Source organism: Bradysia coprophila, unplaced genomic scaffold, assembly GCF_014529535.1.
Source record: "Bradysia coprophila strain Holo2 unplaced genomic scaffold, BU_Bcop_v1 contig_138, whole genome shotgun sequence".
Taxonomy (NCBI): Eukaryota; Metazoa; Arthropoda; class Insecta; order Diptera; family Sciaridae; genus Bradysia; species Bradysia coprophila.
Genome location: NW_023503409.1, coordinates 3,298,803 through 3,326,192, shown reverse-complemented (window position 1 = coordinate 3,326,192; position 27,390 = coordinate 3,298,803). Strand labels below are relative to the sequence as shown.

The window sequence follows — 27,390 nt, the reverse complement described above, 5'->3', positions numbered from 1 at the left end:
ATGAACTCAAATGAACACTGGCATAAATTGGAAAATTTTGTTCGCAAAAAATATAGGGCTACTAGATTATTCGGGTCCCTAGTCAAATCAGCACTCCTGCCTGGTTAACTTTACTCTGTCGTGTTCTGCTTGGAGCAACAGAGTACATAAAAAATCTGACCTAGAAAGAGAGACCAAGATCATCTTTAAAACATTCATGATTTTAGGGGTCATTCAAGTAGTACACACTTGAGACCTGTCAACTGTGTTTTATCAAAAATAATGAAATAGCGAGATGTACGTACAGTTTAGAATACTTAAACTACAGTTTGTTACAGTTTTGATATGTTATGTCATCAATTTCGTGTTATTTGCATAACAGTGTTAATGTCAACCTATGTGTCTAACTTTGCCTCAGCTGTTTTACCAGCTGGTCCACTCATACAAACACACTCACCACCAACTGGCCAAACAGCTGAAGCAAACATAAATTCGGTTGACTTTAACAGTGTAAGAGTCATTTCATTTAAAATTTGTAATTTTTAATAGTATACCAAATAGTTGTCGACTATGACCAGTTGGTTCAGGCCAGAAATTGTAAGCAGCCATGCGGACTATTTGAACGTTTAGCAGGGTCTCATTGCATAATTAACAACTGTCACCTTATAATACACTCACAAATTCGGATAACAAGTAGAAATGGCGTTTGTTTCTAACTTTTTCGTCGGTTTATGAAACGTTTTTCTCTTTTCGGTAAATAGATCAAAATCTGTGTTTATGTTAACATGTTAATGTGAACGAACAACATAAGTTTTCTCATAAAAATTTCTGTTTATAACAAAAGTGAGGTCCTAATTTTGTTTGCAGAAACCTGGTGTTCATTGTGTTTATTAGTGATTTTGAAATGTAAAGAATTTAATGTTGCTATGTGAACAATCATAATCCGAGAGTAGCAAGTATTTTTCGATAAATTAAGTATTCTTCACACAAATTCAAGAGATCGTAACCATCGTAACATTGAGCAGTTTTGTTTAAAGTTCCATAAAGTGCTAACAAAGAACGGTGACCTGTGAGACATCTTTATGTTTTTCTGTAAGGTAAGGCAAGCTGAGCTCATCTCTAACCAAAACACAAAATGTCGAACGGACTTCCAGGGATCCTAAATCATTAAAAACATTTTTTAATGGAATGAAAGTATGAAATTGTCGTGCGTTCTCCAGAGAGAAAGAACCTGGTTTCACCATAGAACACATTAGATGTTTGCCTTTATTTGATTTTGTTATGCCTTACAAATAACCTTAAAAATTACAACGTGAGCAAAAGTAACTAAATCCGACACTAAATCACAAACGAAAAACTATTCGAAGAATGTTGCAATGATCTCTGACAAACTGGTATATGTACCAACGACCAATCCGACAAGTCCAACAATTACAATAAAAGCGTTTTTCAATACCATAAAAATCTTCTCCAGACCACTGATCTGTTTCCAGTATGTGAACAATTGAATAAGTGCTGGGAACACCAATCCTAATGCTGAAAGGCACAAAGCTCCGAACAACGAAATAAATAATTCTAGGTTCGGAATAGCCACAGCAAGCAAAACTAAAAGACAAATTGATTTGATTTGATTTTTTTTTGAAGAAAAATTATAACAAAATTCCTACTTACATGTAATCAATACCTAGACAAGAGATTAACAACATGAAAGATTAGACCAACAATTTTAAATTTGTCACATTTTATAGTTTAACTTACAAGTATCGTTCGAACGACGTATTCATAAAACAATTTCTTCGAGCTAGATCCGAATCGTTTAACTAAATAATCAGTCCAAGTGATATCAATAGCCACATAGCAAGCTAGCCCGTGAGTGATATAAATTGCGAATGCAAGCATTCCCTTAACACATTGAGCTAAACTGAAATTATTAAATAATGGCGATACGGTTAATTGATACAGGTGATCCTTTATACGTACATCTCTGCCGCTGGTAGATTTAATGTAATTGATCCTTGTATGCTGTCGCCGAATTTCAAATAACCGAAAAATCCCATGCCTACGTACAGAAAAACTATGGACACCATCGCAATGTTTAACACACCATAAGTTCCACCGAAAGATTTTGGAGTTTTCATTTCGTTTTCGAGAGGCAGTATCTAGATGAAGTCAAATTTAGGTTCACCCTATCTATGTACAATGGAATCCATTTTTATTTACCACTCCGATAGCTTCTAAAGCGAAAAGCACAGTCCCGAAAAATAATGGAAAATGTTTTAGCTCACCAACGGGTTCACGGCCTTCGAAAGTGATCGGTTCGTTAAACATGTAGTAGCAAATAATTCCGAACGAAACCATTGTTATCACATTGGCAATCGTTGAGAATGGTGCTAAGTACTTTAGGTTTCGAACCTACAAAATTAAATTAAAAACTGATTTGCTTAACAGATCCAAATTTTAGCCCTCCTTAGTTACGTACCCAATTTATCAGAATAAGTGGAAGGAGAATGATTAACATAAACAATCGGACATCTGTCTCCTCTTCGGTGTAGTAATCAGATATTGATTTAATGTTTGTGGATACAAACACGACGTAAACGCAGCAAGTACCAAGCTGGTAGATAAGTAGGAAAGTGTTTACAACATGTCTGAAAGAAAGAATAAAATTTGAGGATACAAACACTTTAGAATAGTAACGGATTTGTTTTATCAATAAGCAGTTTTGCAGCCCAGTTCAAACAATAGAATTGAGTGGAAGTTGCATGCACAAAGAATGGAATTGTGTAATGCGCTTTAAAATCCGTTCATTAGGTGCGCGGGGACACCAATTATTCATACAAAAAATAAGTCACATTCTACGGACCTACTTAGAGGTGAACAGCGAAGTTCAAGCAACATAGTTGAGTGGGAGTTGCATGCACAAAGAATGTAATTCTTTAACGCTGCTTTAAAATCCGTTCACTAGATGCGCGGGGGCAACTAGATGTGCGGGGGCAACTAGATGCGCGGGGGTAAGTGTCGCGAATATGTTGTGTGCAACATTGGTACCATTTAGGAAGATGAGTACATTAGCAAACGAAAGAATGAAGCATAGTACTGCTCCTGGAGAAATTATGACTGTAATATAACAGTATTTTGACAAATATTTTTATCTAAGATAGAAATGGCAGGTTAGCGGTTTTCTATGCAGAGGTGACAAACTTTACTTCTTGAATTAAAAACCTTCGTGACATTATTATCTTGCATTGTCGGCCACCTAACTACATTGACTTACATTCACGAAATTGATGATCACATCCATTGAACTAAAATCTTGTTTCACTGATTCGAATGAGCATCCGAATCACCCTATATAATTCAATGTTTAACATTTGCCGTAAACACTTTAACTACTTGAAGTGGGTGAAGGAAAATAGATTCGATAAATTGATAAAATTTCTTGTTTTCTTCCTCAAGGCAACGATAAAAAGCCATAAAATTGAAAATGATAAAATAATGAAAGACTCAAGTGGCTTACACTCACTGTCACTCCAGCTCGTCTGCGAACAAATCATGACAATGACCTACATTTTTCTAAATTTTTTAAGTGGCTAATTGAAGTATTTATTTTATTTATTGATGCGCAGAAGGTGCGTGAATTGAACAATCACAGAATAATGGAATTGTTTGTTGGAATAAGGAGATTTTTGAAGTCATAAATTTCAAATAAAAAGTTTCCATAATAGGAAGTTTGAATTGGTATTAGACTGATATTGTGGTGCTGCTCTACGCTAAGATAATCAACAAATTATAACTTACATTACATACGGTGCCATACATTTCGCCCATGATGGGCCCTCCATTAATGCTGCTTCAGTGACTGCCGGATAATTTAAACTCGGCACCTAAGACAACATTAAAATTAATGTCTAAAATAAAGGTAATCAATTTTAATAGCTTTTCGGACGCACACAAAAAAAACCACCCAAGGTACGTGTAGACAATTCCTACACATGGCACTTAAATGGTGCTATTTTAAGAAGCATTATTTAACAGTTTTCGTATACGCACCAATTGAGCGATCATTTTAGATTATTCAATTACCTTTTTCCGTTTGCACAATTCATATTCGGCTTTTATTAACAGATGGATACAGTATGTGCAAATGATGCCGATTATCACTGTTCCAATGCTTCCAACCAAATAACCAGAATTGAAAAAGGCTTTCGGCATTGCCAATATACCTGTGCCCAGTGATCCTTTAAGCAGATGAATTAAAGTGTCGGAATTTCTGTAAGAAAACATTTGAATAAAAATGAGCAAAACATTTTGAAATATCAGTTCATACGAGGTTGGATGTTCAACATTTCTATGTAAATACGGATCGTAGTCCCCATCGTCTTTTGGTGGTTTCTTTTCAGAAAGTTCCAGCTCTAACGCTGGTATAAAGATTTTCCCATCATCTCCAAGAAATGCAGGATTATTCTGCCCATGGCTGGCATCGTATTTTTTACTCATATTGTCGTTGCTCTACAAAAAAATAAAAATAAAAAAGGTCAACATACAAGGTCTGTTGATGTGTTGTTTCAGAGGGGTTATACATTCTGTTAACTTACAACGTTACAGCTAAAAATGTCTTCATGGGATTTTCATTTAAATTAAGTGCTCCGAGAATATAATCATAATCATTCTGTCTGCATGCGTGATGGAAATCTTAATGAATTTGTGCGCAACAAATCAAGTTTAATTTAGGTGTATTCGCATTACATTCTATCAGGTTGGAAGGGTCAAGGATGAATTTGTAATTATTGGTAATGATGTAGCTCATTTTTCGGAATGTTTCTAACTTGATTTGGTAAGGTTCTCGGTAGCATAATAATGTCAGACCGAATATTGTTTGAATGAATGATTATTAAGATGTGTAATCCGGTCGTTGGTATAACGATAAGCTAACATATTCAGTGCACTCGAAACATTGGAAAGTTTTGCAGTTATATTGGAAATAGTCGAGGTGTGTTTCAAATACAAAAAAGTTCTTCCATTCTCTACATAGCTTTCGCGAAATTTGCACCTACGATCTTTGTTGAGGAGAGATTTTTGTTTAATAAAATCAAAAGGTTGTTCAATAATGATTCTGTTGGAAATAAATTTTGTTTGAAAAAAGTTAGACCGGGTTTTATGATGACGTTAAATATGATGATATGAAAAATCAGATGGAATTATCATTGCCAATGAAAGAAAAATTCTTTTGCTCTTCTTTTAAAATGTGGTCATTCCCGAAAATGTGAGTCTCACTAACCAAATCTACTTACATTTGATTACCTATTAATAATCCAATCCTTTGAACGAATCCTGTGAGCTCTGTAAAAAGAAACAAACAAAAAAGTCGTTATCTAGATGGAAGTACTTCTTTATACCGTGTACCATTGAAGTTGACAGAGATGCTAAATTATATAAATTCTTTTAACCTATCAAAAACAGCTCTTCATCTTTTTTATATACATACAGCTCTTCATGTGTTATCGATAACGACGACAAGTTTTGGGTAATTTAGTAAAATGAATGTTAAAAAATTGAAGTAGAAGATTTTACATTTTTGCGATATATGCGACCATGAACTGGCCTTAATGGAAGTACTAGACCTGATATATAATAGTACTGGTCATATGCGTGCCGTCTGTAACAGGTTAAATGACAACTAGAGGCTTCAACGAATAGTAATTGCAAGAAAATCAAAATTAATACACTCCAACCAAGGACTGTTAACTATTTACAGTTATTGCAATAGAAATGTAAATTTTCCCAATAGGTATGATGTGGAAAAACACGTGAAAAATGAAATTGTTCGTTAGCCCACCTTTTTCGGTGGAAAAATTTGCTTTCTCACGTTTATTTATTTCCAATGATTCATCGGAAATCCAAGTAAAATTAATAATAAATATTGTCACTCGATTGGTACTTGAACAGATGTTGATTTTTTTTTAACAAAATTTGGAATTCTTTTAGTCTGGCTAAAGAAAAATATTTACCAAATAATTTACGTTACTTTGAATTCAAAAATTTTACTTCTCAAAAATAGAGGTGTCTAACGTATTACGGTATTTAAGTAAGATATCAAATCGACTATTTTTGTATACTGTGTGCAAATATTGCCACCTTGTTACACAGGCTTTAAACCGAAATTCTCACCTCTTAAATGAATGTCTTTCTTATTTAAATTACTTTATGCACCGTGACGTTTGTATAGTAACTTGTGAACATATTTTAATTTTAAAGATAAAAATCAAATCAAATTCTATAAAACTAAAGCGCACTATTAACTCAACACTTTTAAAATTTCGCTTCAGCGACAAACTGGTCGTTGCAGAAAATAAAAATCAGTTAGACCGAATCCGTTTCAACAGTATTATTATACTATTCATGCGACTGCGGTACAGAAACGACTAAACATTATGGTTCGAACTGAATCCGAAAATTCACTGGCTATGGTAAATTTCAATTGAAATAATTGAATGGATTTTGTGATAAACTGTTGATTAAATGTATGCGATTATACTCGAGATTGCTTGTCTCAATCTCACTAGATGTACTCTTTCTCACCGGTCGTATGCGAAACGGAGCGAATAACAACATTCATTGATACGATTTAAGAATGTAAATAAGAATTATTTATCTCTTTTTTCGTGTCTGTTTCGTCGGTAGTATTTGCCGTAACAACAATAAATTCGCTTTACCTTAGAAATCATATTGTTTAAAAAAAAAAACATTTTCTACGTCAAATCCAGAATGGTAATTTCCTTAAGTATGTTCATTTTTTCGTTGCGAGAACTCGATGACGTACCTGACAAATAATGTGTTCAATTATTCAATTAAACAGCTGTTTCCTAACAATTTTAGAGAAGATGTTATTTAATCGCAACATAGACACTTATTGGACATAATTAATGTATAATGAATTGTGCATTATCATTCCGATAGGTCACCTGAACATATTCAAGTTTTGATTTTAAGGTTAAGGTTAGCCTGTTACAAGCAGCAAGAATACCTTCAACATGTTTTTTTGATTTGATTTTTTTTAATATGACACAAAATCTTTTACTTCAATTGTTTTAACATACATTTCAACGACCCGATTCTAATTATTTATGTTGTCGATGCCGATAGTACATAACATAGCCGGTCCGTTAAAGGTTAATCACTGATTAATCTATCTAGGTATCACTGATTGCTCAGTAGTTGGGGGAGTCATAAATTAGTTACAGAATAATTGACTGATTAAAGATTAAGTAAAAACTATTTTTTTTACTATAGATAACGAAAATGTGTTAATGTAATGCAACTAAAAGTAATTGACCGATAGTATCTATGACTTCTAGTAAAAATGTTACGGTAATGCTAACTAAAACCTGAATGAAATCGAAAGGTATTCGTTAAGTGTGTTAATGAAATCGAAAGAATTGTTTATTGTAAATTTTCCATCAACAAAATAAATCACTCTGATCTTGGCGTGTATAGTATGTAAGACTTACATTATAAGTACGTACACTGTTACGCATTGAGAATTCTTCAAATTACAGAAACATTTTAATTCACTGTTTAAGGTTCAATCACACTTTAGATTTTTTTTCTTTTAAATATTTGTCGTCGGTTTCTGACCTGTATTCGAGTGGAATGTACATCTAATCCAATGATAGCCTGGGGTATTGTAATAATATACCAATTAATTGCAGCACTATTTTTCCGTAAAGAATCCGTTGGTACTTGGTGTACTATATCCTTACATCTATATCCTAAACTATGCTTTACAAAAATGCAAACACTTAATGAGACTCAAGTTTCTAATAAAATTAGTGAACTCTATAACTGTCTAATACTAATCCGTTCAACTATTTACTTTGGATAAATGGTTTATCTCCGTAACGTTCGACTTGGTTGCTTTGCGAGATATTCTTTTTAATCCACTTTTCTACAATTTCAGCTCTTTTATATTAAGACGGAGAGATGAACGGAAAAATACTCACACTGAACTTCATCAAAAATATTTGTTGATATTTGTTTAATTATTTATCATATACGTTATCGGATACGTAATATACCGAGCGTTTCACGCTCGTTGTTAAATTTTTCGGAAAACTAAAGTCAATGGTTTTATTCAGTCACGTTTCAAAATTTGTTTTTTTCAAAGCGCTGATTCAGGGCAAAAAACTATTCAAATTTTGGAAACAACTAACTATTGCTCATTGCACCGAACCAGTTTCATGTTTCGAATATCTTAATTTAGCGTGACATTTCTTATCGATCAATAGTTGTTAAAATGTGATACGCAAAAATGGTTTTTTGTTTAAACCTACACTCAATTAACATTTTATGCCGACTAAAACCAGCATCATCGATATTTTTCAGTAAAATAAAATTATTTTTAGAATGAAGTGATTCAACAATAGCCACCCCATTTGTACACAGAGTTATTATAAATAAACGATAATTAAGATCTGATCAATTTATTACAGTGCCATTTGTCATTGCAACATATCACAATTAAATAGTACAAGTCCCTACTGTGTTACTGTAATCTACAAAGGAAACAATAGACATTCATTGCTCTTCACTTCGAATGCGTTAACTGAAATTGGACTGTAGAGGTTCCATAAATATCTCGTTCTCATCAATAAAAAACCATCACTGCTACAGACTTGATTTTTATTTGGACTATCCCAATGTGTCCACAGATCAGATGAAAAAAAGCACTGCACTGCATATGGTGTAAATTTAAATTAAAAAAAGAATAATTAGAACCAATTTGCTACAACAAGCAAAGTCCACACACACGTTTATGATAGTTAATTTATAACTAATAGAACTAATAAACACGGCGCACGAGACGAGAATCGTTTGATTCACACGTTTTTGTGTGTTGTTCACATAATTAAATACCTGAACTGATTTGAATTTTCTTTACGGTTTCCAGTTTATTCATATTTTGAAATCAGTTTTCATGGGTTTTAATATGTTTATTATTGGCATAGGTCTCAATAAAAATACCAATTAAAACGCGTCATTTTATAAGTTATTAAATGTGTAGAGGAGATCGGAAACTTTTCATACTCAAACTGGATTTAGATGTTTGAATCTTTAAATTTAGTCATTTGTTAGCTCTCGTGGACGTCAGCAGCTTGATATAATGTAGTAATTTTTGTCGAAATTACAAAACAATTTAGTAAGAACATTGGCGAAAATATCGAACTGTTTTGAATGGTTCTGCGTTAAGTACGATATATTCCCTGTCACATCATACACATCATTTGGTAAGACAATTTTCTAAACTCGAAAATCACATCCAAAACGTAATTTTAAGCAATCGTGAATTTCAAATATCTCCGAGTTCAGAGATCAGATCAATTTTATGATACGCTTGATCAGATTGAACATTACTGAATTATATTACAATTAAACTGTGTGTTACGACCTTGAGGTGTCGCAACAAATTCATTGAATATAAACCGCATTTTTGAAACATTTAATTCAAATGGAAAATCAGTTCATTGTGAATACTCTCGTGTTAAAAACGTGCTGGTTGAAAGTGAAGATTAATCGGCTCGGAACGTACGGATATTGATTCTTTATACTACTCTAATTAAATACAGGTAAATATGGAACCTTTTTAAGCAGACATTTTTGTGCTGTCAATATTATAGTATCGTCTTCGTTGAAAAGATGTTTTATAAATTCGGGTAACTCACTACACGCCGATCAAACAAAGATCAAAATCAACTATTATCGTTTTTAATTATGGTGGTATGAGCTTTAATGTCGATGCGATGTGTCAAGCATCTTTAGGTCGTATAAAGCCAATCATGTTTGTTTTGTAAAAAAAACCAACGAAAATCTCGTTAGTTTTTTTCCACATTTTTAAAGTGGTTTTATTGCTATATTTTAAACCGAACGGCAAAACGGCATCATAATGGTTAAAATTTCGTGATATCAAGTGTCGATGATGTAGTAACAATAGATGACGTACCGCTACCTGACAAAAAAAGAAAATTGGGTAGAAGTTACGCTCTTTGTATCATAGATAAATTACCCCCGCTAATTAATTGGGAAATAACATCAAACACGTAATATCAAAAATCCACTCTTCCAAATCTCAATAGTTTAATTACTAATAACAAAATAGTATTGTGGATGAACTGGTTCATAGTAGTATGTTGATTCTGGTGTTTCCTTTGCAAACTTTTTTTATCGTTTCGCAATAACAAAAAAAATATTTGACCAATTCACAAGAATATTCTTAGTCCAATTTGATGGAATTTCCTTAAACGTGACATAACGTTTCGCAGAACATTTATGGATAATTTTTCTTCTCACTTACCTTAACATTTATCTAGTATGACTATCTATCCGGATAATAGCAATTATTAGCCATGTATTTTCAATGCACTTTAAATTCAAGATCATGTAATCCCGCGAATTGCTTTATTATACAACTACAAACACATAACAGTGTACACGTAAGATTATCATCAAAAATAAACTATTTACGTTGTTAAAAATAGTTTTGGTTTGCGTATCAGCTAAAACGAACGGAGAATTTTACCGGCATCTCCTTCTTTTCTTCATTCGAACGGTTTATCTGCACTGTTGATGTTTGTATAGTCGATGACCGTATAATATAAAGTAGTTTTTGCTAGGAGTTCATTTCGTTTTAATTTAAGACAAGTTTCGTTTATTTTTATTGTGTGAAATAATAACAATTGCGATAAGACTTCCCAGATCGATTACCCACGGTGGGGCTGAACCAAAATTTAAATAAATAGGTCGGATAACCTCAACTTAGCAGCTACCGTCCCTACTGATGTGTGGTATAAAAAATGAGTGATTTTTGGAGCAAATTTTTAACAGAAATAATATGAAAGAATAACAAAGAAAAGGTTATTCTTCAATTGTACAAAATAAAAATGTCTCTAACTCTTCATTTTTTATACCACACAGTAGGGACAGTAGCTGCTACTTTTTCCAAACTTATATGGAAAGTATGGTATCAATCGAAAGCTGAGAGCACTCACTATACTTACGTTAGCTTAGCATACCAAAAAAACGTCCTACACATGCATGAGACAGTCTACAAACAGTTGAAAAGTACTTTCTGAAAAACGGCTCGGTATTTTTTTTTATCACATACGCGCAGTGTTCGGATGTCAAAACACTTAACTAAAAGATTAATTCAAAAATTACACTTCAGCTCTATATTGTTGTCTCGTTTTCGCTTATGTAATAAAATAGAGTACACACTTGTCACTATCAGTCTCGGCAAGCCTCGACTTCTTCGTGACAAGTGTGTAATATATATTTCATGAAAAAAAAAGTTCAGGTTATCCGACCTTTTTATTTAAATTTGGTTCAGCCGCACCGTGTACCTCATATGCAGCAGAATAAAATGAAACTTTAACCCTTAATGTTTGTTATCCTTATAATTCAATATTATTAGGACGCATTTTTGATGCCGAAGTAGTGAAGTTTGCTTTAATAGAACAACGAATAAGGCTTTCGTGTCGACAAGTTGTAAAGAAACGCTTTTTTCCATGCTTCAAGGCTTATTCTCTTTCTGAATCGATATCACTTTCACTAAATATAAATTAGACATGAAATGAAAGTACATACGTCAATAGACAGACGCCTAACAGGGAAATCATAACTATTTTAAGACTCTCGAGAGTCGAGTTTTTTTTCTCGACTAGCTTCGATTCTTTAATTTCCTTATTACAGGTTTGTTATGGGAACTATGAGCCATAAACTTTTAGTTACGACCATTAACTTTAAATTTTACAAACCTAGGTATTCACAGCTGCCATTATACGTTTTGTGAAATGACAAGGGGCTCGTAGCTAGCAAGGTAGCCAGCCTATTGTATGCTTGACTTACAGGATGCTTAGAACTAAGTGTTTTTCTTTAGATAATTATTCTCGAATCTATGTCAGAACAGACATCATTCAAAATATAAGATCTGTAAAACTTCAATTTTTAACTGCTGCACAAAGTAGCTCCCTTTGACAAATTTCTCCAATTTACTCAAATTCAAAAAATATATAAAATCGGTATGGTGCGTCATACACTTACACTGTGTTAGAAAAACTGATTGGTGAACTAGGGTTTACCAGGGTGTATTGATTAAATATCGTTCTTCGTCCCACTTTCTAATTCTTCATAAAATTTGGTTACAACGACAAATTTCTGAAGTGCAAAGTTGATGATTAAGTTAATCGTCCTATTTGGAATTACTCAAATGAAAATTTGTTACAATTTAAATAAATTTATATTCAATTTGTCACCAAGTCAGAAAAATTTGTGTACTCTAAGTTTTTGCAACGCAAATATTAATAAATTGATTCGTATAAATGGGTGTATGTACGAAGAATGACGTGAGTTCTTCCTTCTTAATTCATCATTCAACAAAATCAATCAAAACGGTTATTGATTTACAGTCGCATGTTAGCTGAAATATAGTTAAAGATCAGCGGCTAGATTTGATTTAAAAACCATCAAGGCAATGAAAGTGGTAGGTTATTATTCGAACAATTTAGTAATGTGGCCTTCGTAAGAGAGAACTGATGCTACATCTTTGGTGGTTGACATTCTTTAGGTACAAATATCACCAGCAGACCCGCACTTCTTACAATTTCTATTTGGACAAATATTTGATACTCTAAACGAAGCTTGGTTCAAATGTCCACATATAGCATCCATGGTGCACGCTTTTCTCGGCCATGTAAATCGATGTATTTCTGATCTCAAACTTCCTGATCATACAATCTAGATACATTAGGCAATCAGTAAACTATTATCATTTTTCGAAATACAAATATAAGGCTTGAGTATGAACATGCCCGAAAATCCTACTCCTATCTACCGTACTATACAGCCTATTTAGAATTTTTCTTCGCCAGATTTATTGACTACTACTGACTATACCACTGAGCTATCCTTGCAAGCATATAGGTATTGTGCATTTGATTAAAAGCTTCTCCGTCGTTCTGCAATATACAGTCTTTCGAATAGGACAGGGTAATCAATAGGGCGATACTAAACTCTCTTTTTTAAACCAAAAAGATTACTTGTAGAATCTACAATGGAGATTTACTTGCTCGTCATTCTTAGACGCAACAGTCGCAACATCTATGCAAAAATCTTTTCCGCATATTCGTTCAAAATGTTAAACAACCGTTGTTCGATATCTTAAAAGAATTTTGGTTAGAAGCACGTAGCCGAGATACGAATGAGCCCTATTTCCTTATTAGCTGACAAAACGCAACATAACTTTAACAATACAATCTGCATATCAACAATACAAAAATAACAATTCGTCTACACAAGCACATCCACACCAATACACGTAGCATTTCATTTGCAACAACCTAAGTTTCACTCTGCTCTATGCCACATTGCATGTGATGTGATATAGAACAAATTTTCAAGTTTAATTTTAACATTTTGCAGACTTAAATCAATTCATTCGGACTCTGAACTTCTACCAAAACGGATGTGTTGTGTATCGTTAAATTTGAACTATTTTTTGAACACTTTGTTCGTTTATTAAAGATATAAAATCCTTTCTACAATTGTTGACGTCGTGATTTTATTTTTGGTTTTTAGTTTTTTTTCTGAATTGATTGATCATCAGTTCGGTGTGATTAAATAGTTGTCAATCGGTTGATTTGCACGATTCAGATATAATTTAAGCTTAAAGTGCAACATTTACTATTTATGTCGAATATAAAACGTGTGAAACTAAAATAGTTTTAAGCAGAAAAGTCGAATTGTTTTACTTACGTACTGTTTGATAAACGAAAGTGCAGGAAGAAAATTCTCTTATCAAAATTTCGATTGAAATGGATCAATTCCACAAGAGTTCGTCTCAGGTGCCACTGGCACCGAGTCATGAATATAATGTGAGTATTTACATTGTTTGGACTTCTGTTTGAAAACAAACAAAAATTTTTCAGCCTTTTTATTGCATTGCGTTGGAAAATTCCTTAGCATTTCATTCTAGGTACGACCAGTAAAAGTCGTTAGTTGTTGAGATCGTTAGTATTACTAAATGAAAACAAACTTAAAAATTTATCTTAAAACAGCAGTTAACCATATTATTGTTGTACATTATATAAGGTTACGTTTGCTCTTTCATTGCAATAACAATTAGTTTCTCTCACTAGAAATGTTTTTTATTGCACCAGTAGAAAAAGCAAAATAATTACATTTAGAAGACTGAAATGATAAATATTTATGTTAACGATATACGGTTAATGTGCTGCTTATTGATTTGTCGTTCTCACGTCTACTATTTATTATATTAAAATACATTAAATTATTAGAAACAAAAAAGAATTCGTCGTACATTTGTTCCTAGTTTTTTTTAATGACCATATTGTTGCCCTGGTCGTCATTAAACTTAACATTTTAATTGACAGCTCAATTTGTGACTACAAATGACGATTTATTGCTACAATGGTATAGGTTAGAATCAGATTCTGAATTTCAATTGTATGCATACAGTCTCGTATTGCAGCTTAATTTCGCTGTCGTACAAAAAATTTCAAGGCCCTATCCAGTAAAACAGAGTTGTTTTAAATTTCGCAGTAACCACGTATCTTGTTACTTGCACTAGTACGTTTGTACAATAATTTCGCTGATTGCTTCAAAATTACTTCCATTAAATCAGGTATGAAAAACGATAAAGTCATTATGAGCGACGTTTTTGGTGAATTGCAAAAAAAGCAAAACTCATTACGTATTCGAAAATAAAAGTTTAAAAAAATAATTCGACGTAGGAAAATGATGTCGAGCCAGAATGGTGTTTCTAGTTGCGGTACAACAGTAAATACGTAATTGATGACTTAACAAGAGTCTCAACAAAGTTACATAAATTACGAAATCCTGTAAGAGAATCATATAGAAAATTAAGATTTAGAAAAGATTTCGATCAAAATTCGGATCGGAAATATTAACTTTTTAGCATTCAATTATCGACAAATATGACAAGAAAGCGATGAGCTCTTTTATTATAGCAAAATTTTATCAAACAAATGAAGTAAAAGATTCTGCATCAAATTCGATCCTTTTAACGATGGAAAACACTATTATTATACTATGATACGCTTGCCTGGTCTCAAAGGTTAATTTTATGAATTTAACCTGCATCACGTGGGTTTATTTAACAAAACATTAAATCCTATGAATCTTTTGAAATCGTATTTGAGGAAGAATTTTTATTTTGTTAAATAAAAATTGTTGCTTGAGTGTGCAGTCTGATGTGCAGCGAAACGAGACTACGGAATTTTTTCTCTTCTTTTTCTTCTTTGCATTTCTATCCGCCGATTTTCCACTGAGTCCACAAAATTTGTTTGAGTTCTGGTTGTGAACCTACACACACACATATTTTATTGCTATGTTGGAATTTTCCGTGACGTTGTAATTTATACGTAATATTTGAATGGAAATCGATTGGGTGTATTTGTATTGTAAATATCGGAAGTGCTGAAATAGATACTTTGAAAATTAATCGCAAGATAGTCACAAGATTATATCTTTCGTTTCGATTCAAATTGCTTATTATCCGATTTAAGTAAATAAACTAAGACGCAAATTTCTTAAGAATATGATTCTCAACTTCGATTATACACTGAGATATCAATTTTTTTGGCAATCATTCAAACCAATCAATTCTAAATTTATCCGAATATTAAAATGCCATAAAAACATCGGAAAATCTAGGCTAGGTTTAGTGGTTTATTTGTATAGTCGACGGGAAGGCGAACATTTTTGTGAATGAACAGAATGTTTATAAATAAAAACAAACGTAAAATTTACAAGCATTAACTCTATCAACATTTTTTGTTTGCGTAAATATTTTGATGTCATTAAACGCATAAACGCATCGAGCAAACGCCACGACTTTCAACTTTAATTCGTTCATTAATGACACACAAGGTTGCACAGAACTATTCTACCTAGTGGGGAAAGTAACGTAAAAATTGCGTAGCACTTAAGTTGTCTTTCTTAAATTGTCAAGGTATATGACTCATCAGTCATCATGCTGTACTGCAATGTTGTTCACGTGAACGTTCTCTGGCCTTACATTTCCCAAATCGACAACACCTGACTAGACGTTTCTAACAGGTTTTATTTACAGATGCACATCTTGCGAATATTGTCTATAGACACCACTTAATCACATACATATTTAACACCTTTTCATCTATCAGACGTTCCTCATAAAACTTAAATATAAAAACCAAAAATATATAGCAAATAATTGCGTACGCCATGCAAAATATTTTGACACATTTTTGGCAACTCTCTTCTTCAATCAAAAGTACCATGCTTCATTTAGCAAATTGCCAAAAACGGACGCTTCCAAATTCAATTTAATGTGAAAATAAAATTCGTCCATCGTCTCATTTGAACCGATATCATCCCCGTCGACTCGCGTGCAATCGAACATAGTTCTTCGAATTCTAACTACGGAAGATTTTAAAGAGGCTCCGGTATTCAACAAACTTTGAGAGCTATAGAAATGTATGAAGCCGCTGATACTCATGCAAAATAGTTATATTTTTGCCATCTGTTGACTACTCCACATGCAAAATTATGCAAAGTTGCAAGTGACCTACGAGTTACTGTTCAGACTTTAGTGTAAACCTAACAGTTTTATCGTCGTCTGTATCATTAAGGATGAGTTCAAACGTGAAAAGCAGGTACAAACTTTTCACCTGCACTGATTACAGTCTGAAATGACTTGCTAAAAACATCCAACCATGACTTGACATCATTATTTTCTTTACGAAATCATCATCTGATTTGATAATTTTTTCACATTGCCGCCGCCAAGACAGTTTTCTCTGTTCTATTTTTTGTAAAAAGTATTTATAGACAAATTTGTGACGGACGCTTATTTACACTGCGTTTTACAGCAGCTTTTAATGCACAGTGCACATTAAATACTTTTTTATGTATATTTGGATATTTTTATTTATTCAGAATGCGCTGACCAAGGCCATTCGTTTTTGTAGAGTGAAAATTTATACAAATGACTCGTTGAATCATGAAGTGCCGGTGTGCTGATTTCAGCAAAAAGAAAATTATGTCTTGACTAATGGGACCATTTGATATATTGGCAAGATAACAATTTTTGCAGAAAAACGTAAACCTGTTGCCTAGTCATAATCAATGAAAATTGCTGACTAAGTCCCAATGCAACTTGTTACCTAATCAATGCAATGTTTTTCAAAGAAAACGGTTAGCGAATAACGAAACCGGAAACTTTTGATAAGCGACGCGACGTCATTTCTATCACTTTCTCAACACACACCTCCCCAAATACGTCATTCACTAAAGTTCAAAAGATGTACATTGAGCAATCACAAAATTGACTAATATATACTCACATGTCTCAAGTTTAAGAGGCCGGTAATAGGCTAGGTAAATTGTTCATCAGTTTTGATTGTACATTATACGACGTCTATACTTTGATTAATTTATCATTGTAACATAAAATGATTTCATCCGTTCGTTATCACAATAAATATTGAAATATTCAACCCACCAACTAGGCGACTCATATCATTTGAATATTATGTTGAATATTATCAATTGAATATTTAAAAGAAGCTTAAATGGGATGCGAAAAATTGCCATGTTTCTCTAATGTAATGATAGTAAAGTAGGTGATATATGTGTATCGTTGGATGTAGACTGGCAATACGTAACGCGTAGCATAAAAAAATGCGTCAGAAGAATTACGATCACTTAAATCAGTTGAGAACATCAATTTATCAAATTTAAATTCTTTGATAAATTTGATAAACGTGATTTATTCGGTGCTGAATCAATTCTTTTTTATGACAATCTTATTAATAGAACTTGTCGTGAATATTTATTTTTAAACTTTAGCGCACGTTTCGCGGTTGACTTTATTGAAATATGTAGGTTGTTCCAATTTTTATAGCGATGGAAGTTCAATGTCCATATTGAGGTGGAAAAGCTTTATCTGATAAGATTTTCCACAGAAATTTTAATTGAGCTAACCATTTTTGTCTCGGATTACACAAAGTTACGCGAACTTTGAGTAATATTTCTATTCGTAAATAATGTAAAATGAAATAGCTTGGCACATTTTTTCCTTCAACCTGGAATATCGATTTCACTATACCTCATCAAAGTTTTATTTTTCATAATGCGCATCTAATTTAAACTGGTGCATTCAACATAAAGTTATTTGCTACTCATACTGTAAATTCGTGTACATTTTCGTTGTTTATTTTTTGGTAATTGCTTACATATTGATTATTTTGAAGGGTATGCATAATAATGTTTCTTTAAATTAACATTGTTTTATTTGGTTCAGTCTATAAAATTACAAAAAATATCTGGGATTGACATCATCAATATTTTATTACATTTACGTACTAAAGTTATGTAACTCGACCCATAATATCTATCTATCTGGTGGTAATGAAAAACTGAGAAAGAAAATCAAAGTGTCTTCAACAATATTGAATTTTGACTTATCAATTTAGTCATTTACATTGCAAATGTCCAAATGTTGTACTTGCCTCATTGCCAAATACGGTATTTGTTATATAGGTATCATATAGCTCATACATTTAAAATTAATTACCTGTAAGTGGTTGATGCTTGTCACTGGAGGCGAGAAAAGTCAGATTGTTGTTCACGCCAGTTAATAATAAAACAATGCTTCGGTGTGTCTCTTCTTTTTCAATTAGTGGCGGGGAGGTCACTTAGAATCAGAATTACCAGCCTCTTGCCTTTATTTATAAATTCCGACATATAAGTAAACATACACCATATATACTCCCCCCATATACTCAACGTAATCATTAAAAAAAAGCAACAAGTTCAACAAACATTAAAATATGCCGAAATCGTTTATTATATTGAACAAATGATTCGAACTAGTGCAGATGAAGCATTAAAGTTCAAAAGAAGAAATAAAAAGCTCATTTCCAGAGGCAATACGATAAACGATTTCTTGTTTCTCAATTCTTTCTCTGAACAGTTTCCGTGCTCGTAAATTGACAGAATCAGGAAATAGCTTGAAAGTTTTCAAAGTTTTTGTTATTTTCATGGGAAAAACTGTGTTTGTGCGAGTGCAAGCTGAAGTTTAAACATTAATTTTCAAATGAAACAAATTAAGTACATTTTATTGCAACCAACGCCGCTCAATCATGCAACTATAAAAAATCTGGATTGATTGGACCAATTAAACTATAAATGAACTGGAATTATACACATTCGATCATAGTCAATTAAATCTCAATTCAAAGACCATAGATCTTAGAATTTCAATATTTTATCACAATGACAATGCGCTTGAAACATCATATCAAAGCGTCACATTATTTATCAAATTAAATGGCAAATCATTTAGTGCAATTGACAAATGCAGATACACTGTTGCAGTTCTTATAATAACTTCTTATTGTGTGTCTAATGAACACTATACTACCTTTTTGTTGGTATTCAAATATATAAACTTTACATTATACTGACACTGAGTAAAGTTTTCAGGGGCACTGTGTCACCGACATTTATGTGTGTAAACACACATATATATGACGCTACTTGACTAGAACAATGTTCTGATTTTTTTTTCGAAAATGCGGAAACTAGTAAACTATTTCCTCAAGAGCGTAAAGAGAAAATGAAAGAAAATTTTTGGCAAATATTCAACTACACGAATTTGTTTAGAGAAAAAAAAATGTGTGAGGGCGAGAAGGCTAAAGTTGTGTTTATCGTAGGTAAATACCGTGCGTGTAAGTCTTACGTATTTTTCGAATTCATTTTTTTTTATTGCAATTTGTGTTGTGATGGTCAGGTTTTCTTACAATAAACTTTGCATTTGCTCTGTGGAACAAATACTCAAAATTTTGTTTCTTGAAAAAGCTTCCAAACTGAATTGTTTATACTCCGGCTAAAGTTTTTATGCGAACAGTGGAAATGTACTACACGCGTTCTCTGCATTAGCCGGTCTTCTTTCGTTGGCGTAATAAATTCAATTAATATTGACGAGGGTGTCGTACTCAAACTTATATCATGAGTGCCACTAGATAACCACTGATTAATTCCCATAAACATTATAAATAGCCAGCTGATGCAAAGGACGCTTACAGTAGTTTTCCGCTGGTTTACATTTACTTCTAAATATCATTCAAAATAGTGACATTCAATTACCCGAACTTGAGTATTTACCAATTTCAGAATTAATTACTTGATTGTAACTCAGAGAGATAAGAAATATAAAATCAATTTCATTTATTTCAGAAAACACAACCAGTTACTACTCCAGGCACTAAAAGCTATGACAAGCAGAAGGCTCTTTCAAAGTCTGAACTTTCAAGCATCGTATTTACAAAGTGAGTTTTAAATACTATCAAACCCTTGGTATATCAAAGATCATTATTATCAACGGAACATATTCGGCACCTATTCCAAAACACTTTCTTCGGAACTCAAATTTCACATTAAATTAAGAAATCTCTTTTTCTAATGCAGTTACAAAGCCGAAATGCACAACGTTTCAGCACACACTGTTGCTGGTTCAACATTGCCATTGGTACAGCTGAATAAAGATGAAGAAACTGGAAGCTATAATCCATTCGAACATCGGAAAGTCAGTCATCCAACGACGTAAGTCATTTCGTTACTTCGATAATCACATAATTAGAACTTGAACAAACAAACAAATTTTACTTACAGAGACTCAGAGACCCTAATCCATTTGCTTAAAGGATCCTTGGGTTCGGGTATTCTGTCAATGCCATTGGCTTTCGCCAATGCCGGCTTATGGTTTGGCCTGTTTGCAACATTCGCCATCGGTGCTATTTGTACGTACTGCGTTCATATCCTCGTAAAATGTGCTCATGTTCTCAGCCGACGCACCCAAGTACCTTCTTTGGGTTACGCTGACGTTGCGGAAACTGCCTTCTTGGCTGGACATGAAAGTCTACATAAGTGGTCCCGTTTAGCACGGTTCTTGATTAATTTCTTTTTGGTTGTGGATTTAATCGGCTGCTGTTGTATTTACAATGTGTTCGTTGCTACCAATATCAAACAAGTCGTGGAAGTCTATTTTGACGTCCACCTTAACATTCGATTGTACATATTGATGTTACTGGTGCCATTGATTTTAATTAATTTGATTCGAAGTTTAAAATACTTGGCACCGTTTTCATTGATTGCAAATTCACTGATGGGCGTTGGTATGGGAATAACATTGTACTACATTGTAACGGATTTACCACCCGTTGCCGATCAATATGCCGCAGCAGATGTGACAAGGTGGCCAATGTTTTTCGGAACTGTGATCTTTGCGTTGGAAGGAATTGGTGTCGTTATGCCACTCGAAAACAATATGAGAAATCCAACTCATTTCATTGGTTGTCCTGGAGTTTTGAATATCGGTATGTCGTTCGTTGTCACCCTGTATGCCTTGTTTGGATTTTTGGGATTTCTCAAGTATGGTGCAGCCACGGAGGGATCAATTACACTCAATTTACCATTGGATGATAAGTGAGTTGCGTTGGTTTTGTTAGAGGAAACGAAACGACCATTGAAACTAATTTTATAATTTTCTTGTTCAATTCCAGACTAGCTCAATCGGTTAAATTGATGATTGCTCTGTCGATCTTCTTAACGTATACGTTGCAATTTTACGTTCCGATGGAAATTATTTGGAAAAATGTAAAAGGAAATTTCAACGAGCACTTGAGCGCTATTGAATATAGCATTCGTATTGGACTGGTGGTATGTGTTCGAGTTTTGTTCGTTTATAGCACATGCAATATTGCACGTATCCGTGAAATGGGAAATATTTCAGTGCAATTTAGGTAGAAAATTGTTTCAGTTTGGTTCATATCAGTGTTCCAGCTGAAAATCATCTGAAATCAATTTCTGTCTAAATTTCACTGATGTCCACTGTGTCCTCCTCGCGTTCACTTACTTCCTATACCTACAATACACACGTCATTTTTGCACGACCTCACGAACTCAAATTATATTTTTGCTTGCCGTCTTCACTTACAAACACAACCAATTTCACGGATAAGTGTGTTGTCTGACACTAACACAATCTTTAATTTATTTCCCGACTTCTGTTCTTGTTTTAACATTTTTGCAAGAACCATCGGTCGATCTTAGTTTCATTTTGGAGTCAGCACATCTAATTCCGCACATCTTCTTTTTCTTTGTTTTACAGACATTGACTGTAATCATCGCTATCATAATTCCCAACCTTGGTCCATTTATAACACTTATCGGTGCTGTTTGCTTGAGTACATTGGGCCTGATGTTTCCGGCAATAATCGAAACCATAACGTATTGGGACCGCCCGGGCATGGGACGTTTCAATTGGCGCTTGATAAAGAATGGACTGTTGGTGGTATTTGGTATAATCGGTTTGTTGACCGGTACATATGTCAGTATTGAAGAAATAACCCACACATTTTTCAATTAGATCTTAATTGTGTTAAGTTGAAAGTGATCATTGTTTTTTCTTCGGATTTATTTAATATTTAAATATACAGACTAGAGACTAGAGAGTATTATAAAAAAAATGACAATAATTTTGCAAAGACTACAGGTGAAAAACGAAACATCCATGACTGGATGTGTACCAAATATAACTTCCATACACATTACACAATCAATACACACACTGCTCCTGGGTAGAGTCTGTGCTGTATGTGTATAGAGATTATTTACGAACACATGTTTCGAGGGAGCAAAATTTTTATTTAAAAAAAAAGTTCATGCAGTGATTGAATCTAGTGATAAAATATTTGCAGCTTACAGAAATGTTACTTTTAATTTAATTACTTTGATTTTAGACTTTAGGGTGCTTTAAGTATACCAATGTGACATAAACAATTGTGTACAGCAGTGCGATTTTCATAAATCTATTTACACACTAGTGCGTAAAAGTGACGTTTGTTAAAATGTGAATCTCACTGCCGTACATAGAATCTTGTTCATAACTTGTGTCCTAACTGAAATTTAGCCCATTACAATGTGTTTTCACCCTCGGCTTCGCCATGGGCTGACAATTTTTACGTCATTTAGGCAAAATTTTCATAAAGACACATGTTAAGAAACTAGCTATAATTCATGGAAATGGGACAATCATTTCCCATAGAACTTTACTTCGATACGTTCAACGATCTGCTAAAACCGATCTCAACTTGTTTCTGTTTTTGTTCAACTAGTAATGTGCATATAGATTTGATTGAACAAGTCATGTATGTGCACATTTGCGCACTAGCTTAATAAAAACATCCAAACAAGTTGGGAACGTGTGTTCAAAAGAAAAACACTTTAAAATGATTTTATCTACCTGCAAAGATTGAATTGAGTGAGATAAATGGCTCTGACATTAAACTCCAATAAATGCACAGTCACCACTCACCAGCAAATAAATGATTTTGCGCAATTTTATTATCAAGTGGCGTGAAATTTTTCTATTACTACACTTGCGGAAAAGTGAGTGCCGACTATTTTCTGATTTAAGAGTTGCTGTGGCTTGAAATTGTTTCCCATAAATTTCGTCCAAAAAAATTAGGCGAGCGCGTACCTTACAAAAAATCCGAAATACAATCTAGATTTTCATTTTGTTAAACGAATTTTTTTTTTGGAAACAATTTCGAAACGAACCAAATCAGGAAATTTATCGGTATCTACTTTTCCGCTAGTATAGGCAGTAGCTACTAGGTACATTTTATACGGAAAGTAAAGTAATCAATTCACAGCTGGAATATTGTAATCGTTATTCTATAAAGTAATAATTATTAACTGGAAAATGCAGCTAATGTCGACCAAATTTGTATCTAAGTTTACGGCAGCTGTTTCACCAGCTGGTCCACTCATACAAACATCTTTATACTATAGTTAGATGAACGCGAGTGGTAGTCGTCAAACCATTAAAGTACGTATACGAAGTGTGATATTAGCTACCAAAACAGCTGCAACATACAGACACACGAATTCGGTTGACATTAACTACAGGATCTTGCAATTCCAATTATTTTACTTTTTAAACGGTTTGAGAATGTGTGCTGTGTGCAGTAGTTTATAGGCCAGAATTACCGATCAGGTCAAGACCATATTTTGATATCTCTATTTTCCCGACAAAAGACATACATTGATAGATTCAAAAATTGTTAAACCAAATAAATTAATTGAAACTTAATGTACTCTTCTCTCTGTTGGTAAAAGAAATAATATTTCGATCCAACAACATCAACTACTTCATCTGTTAAGTTAACTAATTTAAGAATTTGTTCCTTTTTTGTATAAACACACACCAAACAAAGCAAAGATCATTTTATAAATTATTTATAAATAAATAAATTTTAGAGATGACACATAAATATTATTATATTTTTGATAGACAGAATGTAGTGGATTGATGGAAATAAAATTTTATTGAAGTTGCCAATAAAACGGACGGATTTTCTTGTCCCAGTCTGATCAACAATACGACTCTATAAGGTGAGTACGGAAATTCTGCAGAACAAATGGACATTATTCCGAATAGCCTACACTTGTGCGTAATTTTGTGACCTGTGGTGAAAGGTCCAAAAATTATAGTGAGTTTCCGGAAGCTGACTCGTATTTTGGATAACCGATAATCTCATTTTCAAAAAGTTGATAAAGTCGATAAAAGCTATAAAAAACGAATATGCAGAGGTCATGTCAATCCGCACATGCAGGAACGATGAACAAACAATCTGCATTATTTCAATGTTATCACTTTCACAACAAACGAGACTAACTGAAATGGCTAGTGTTTTTCATCTCGTCACTCAAAATATCCGTGACTCATACGAGTTTCCTTCTCATCAATTTCATCATTAATATCTACGTCATTATTGGTTCAATATCTTCATCTCGGTGAGTTCACACGCAAAATACCCACCATGACAACTTAAATTGGCATTCTTCCTGCCAGTGACTTTTCAGAATTTTATCGTTATCGATCAAACTCCTGAGCATTTTTCGTGATTTATTTTATTTTTCTATTTAAGTTGCCTGCTATTTCCTCATTAAAAAGTGGAAAATATTGGCATCGATTCAACTAAATTTTATGTAAAAAAAATTGTTGGACGCTGAATGTCTGCCAGTTAATATTATTTATAGTTTTTGTTAGATAGGAAAACATCACGTTCGATTACTTAGCAATTAATTGATATTTTGACGCGTTTCTGTGTACTACCAGAAATCATTATCATCACTTAATAGATGTAGCTGTATTTACTGGCATATAAGAGGCTGTTCTAAAGATGTGCATTAAAATCAATAAAATTAAATCGATTCTAATCGTACACAACAATGATTCAGATCCAGTGCAATCTTATCTTATCTTATCTTCACTATCGTATTAATTGTCCATATAATTGTGGAAGGCTCAACCAGTTTCTTGTAGTATCGCAATTAATCAAAGTAAGTGACTTCCATCTCACAGTTCCGTTAGTCTTATTCTCTACTTTGGAGTCAATTAAGCTGACAACGAAACGATTTTACTCTTTTTTAAAGATTACCTTCGAATCGACAATCTTTAATGGAAAACCTCCCATCATCACGCACTGAGACCACTTTACCCGTTAAAGTAACTGAGTCCGATCAAAATGAGACGTATAATCCATTCGAACATCGTAAAATCAGTCATCCAACTACGTGATTGTTTACAAAAACGTTATCAATGTTCAATATTAACTCAGGTTTTTGTATTGCTTTCAGTGACTTTGAAACGTTAATACACTTCGTGAAGGGATGTGTTGGTTCTGGAATTCTATCAATGCCATTGGCCTTTTCAAATGCAGGATTATGGTTCGGATTAGTTGCAACATTTACCGTTGGATTCATCTGTACATACTGTGTTCATATTCTCGTAAAATGTGCTCATATTCTTTGCAAACGCGCACAGATTCCTTCGCTAGATTATGCTGGCATTGCTGAAACTGCATTCTTAGTCGGCCATAAAAGTCTTCGTAAATGGTCGAACATTTCACGGACATGTGTTAAATTGTTCTTGATATTATACCTAATCGGAACTTGTTGTGTTTACGTAGTATTGGTTGCATCCAGCATTAAACAAGTCATTGAAGTCATTTCCAACATACAACTGAACATTCGACTGTATATACTAATGTTGCTTTTCCCATTGATTTTGAGTAACTTGGTTCGACGACTAAAATATTTGGTCTGGTATTCATTTATAGCCAACATACTGATGGGTATCGGCTTGGGAATAACATTGTACTACATTTTAACGGATTTACCTCCCACCACCACGCAATATGCGATAGCGAGTGTATTTGATTGGCCAATGTTTTTCGGAACTGTAATTTTTGCAATAGAAGGAATGGGTGTCGTTATGTCATTGGAAAATAATATGAAAAATCCAACGCATTTCATTGGTTGTCCTGGAGTATTGAACATTGGTATGGCTTTCGTTGTGACCTTGTATGCAACGTTCGGATTTTTGGGATTTTTAAAGTATGGAGCTGCCACAGAAGGAAGCATTACACTGAACTTACCGGTTGAAGATAGGTAAGTACTTTGGACGTAAGAACTGCACCCTGTTGGGTTATTTAAGCCACTTTCTGTTAACGGCATGTTTTCCTTCTTTTCTCTAACTTTTATCACAGGCTCGCTCAGTCGGTTAAGTTGATGATTGCACTGTCAATTTTCCTTACGTATTCTTTGCAATTTTACGTCCCAGTGGACATTTTCTGGGAGAATGTCAGGGGATATTTTAAGCAACACTTAAACCTTGCTGAGTATGTGGTACGGATCGGGTTAGTGGTCAGTTGAATACAGCTTACTTCTTTCCATGCAATCGCATTGTTACGCAATTTCTATTTTGTAGACATTGACTATAGTAATTGCAATAATCGTGCCAAATCTTGGACCATTCATTTCTCTAATTGGTGCAGTGAGTTTGAGCACACTGGGTATTATGTTTCCAGCTATAATCGAAACGATTGCGTACTGGAACGATCCAGGACTGGGCTACTTTTATTGGAGACTTATTAAGAATTCTTTCCTGTTAATCTTTGGTGTGATTGGTTTTATTACCGGCTCTTATGTAAGCATCGTAGAAATAATAGCAACTACAACGTAGTTTTGATCGATAGTTTTTTTTTATCAAATAAATGAATCGCATTTGTTTTTGTTGATTTATTTACTGTCCGTTGAAGTTGAAAACAAAATACGAAACTGCAAAAAAAATGAATACAAACCACATTTTCAATTCATCAATGAATCGGGAAACCGTTGTAATGCTTCTCGTAATTGGTTCATGAATGTGGTGGTAATCACCAATAAAATGAAAATTGCGTTGTTTCAGAAAAAGACATTTACACG

At 33.5% G+C, this 27,390-nt stretch overlaps 3 protein-coding genes across 10 annotated transcripts; 2 read left to right on the top strand and 1 right to left on the bottom strand.

Moving 5' to 3' along the window:
• Window positions 1-560: 560 nt before the first annotated feature.
• LOC119073517 (proton-coupled amino acid transporter-like protein pathetic) lies at window positions 561-22,953 on the top strand. 3 transcript variants are annotated; one of them, XM_037179045.1, is made up of 6 exons: window positions 561-1,076; window positions 20,293-20,384; window positions 20,524-20,658; window positions 20,728-21,540; window positions 21,618-21,774; window positions 22,226-22,575. In XM_037179045.1, exons 1-6 carry the CDS (start codon window positions 1,062-1,064, stop codon window positions 22,481-22,483), a joined length of 1,470 nt encoding a protein of 489 aa, XP_037034940.1. In that variant the 5' UTR covers window positions 561-1,061; the 3' UTR covers window positions 22,484-22,575. The 3 variants fall into 3 exon arrangements, with proteins under 3 accessions (XP_037034940.1, XP_037034941.1, XP_037034939.1); XM_037179046.1 differs by lacking the exon at window positions 561-1,076 and adding an exon at window positions 9,413-9,602; XM_037179044.1 differs by lacking the exon at window positions 561-1,076 and adding an exon at window positions 13,362-13,901 and having other exon boundaries at window positions 22,226-22,953.
• On the bottom strand, window positions 1,215-7,726 carry LOC119073530 (proton-coupled amino acid transporter-like protein CG1139). 4 transcript variants are annotated; one of them, XM_037179071.1, is made up of 11 exons: window positions 7,615-7,726; window positions 5,271-5,319; window positions 4,307-4,486; window positions 4,063-4,249; window positions 3,778-3,863; window positions 2,459-2,627; window positions 2,200-2,391; window positions 1,960-2,138; window positions 1,738-1,900; window positions 1,651-1,663; window positions 1,215-1,584 (listed from the first exon to the last, which is right to left on the bottom strand). In XM_037179071.1, exons 3-11 carry the CDS (start codon window positions 4,474-4,476, stop codon window positions 1,337-1,339), a joined length of 1,407 nt encoding a protein of 468 aa, XP_037034966.1. In that variant the 5' UTR covers window positions 4,477-4,486; window positions 5,271-5,319; window positions 7,615-7,726; the 3' UTR covers window positions 1,215-1,336. The 4 variants fall into 4 exon arrangements, with proteins under 4 accessions (XP_037034966.1, XP_037034964.1, XP_037034965.1 ...); XM_037179069.1 differs by lacking the exon at window positions 7,615-7,726 and adding an exon at window positions 6,148-6,509; XM_037179070.1 differs by lacking the exon at window positions 7,615-7,726 and adding an exon at window positions 6,148-6,509 and having other exon boundaries at window positions 4,307-4,488; window positions 5,281-5,319.
• A 2,489-nt stretch (window positions 22,954-25,442) lies between the features above and the next one.
• On the top strand, window positions 25,443-27,183 carry LOC119073537 (proton-coupled amino acid transporter-like protein pathetic). Of its 3 annotated transcripts, none has more exons than XM_037179080.1 (5): window positions 25,443-25,464; window positions 25,558-25,698; window positions 25,762-26,574; window positions 26,673-26,829; window positions 26,894-27,183. In XM_037179080.1, the coding sequence occupies exons 2-5, from the start codon at window positions 25,583-25,585 to the stop codon at window positions 27,146-27,148; spliced, it is 1,341 nt and encodes a 446-aa protein (XP_037034975.1). In that variant the 5' UTR covers window positions 25,443-25,464; window positions 25,558-25,582; the 3' UTR covers window positions 27,149-27,183. The 3 variants fall into 3 exon arrangements, with proteins under 3 accessions (XP_037034975.1, XP_037034976.1, XP_037034977.1); XM_037179081.1 differs by having other exon boundaries at window positions 25,460-25,490; XM_037179082.1 differs by lacking the exon at window positions 25,443-25,464 and having other exon boundaries at window positions 25,502-25,698; window positions 26,673-26,822; window positions 26,894-26,981.
• Window positions 27,184-27,390: the final 207 nt, after the last annotated feature.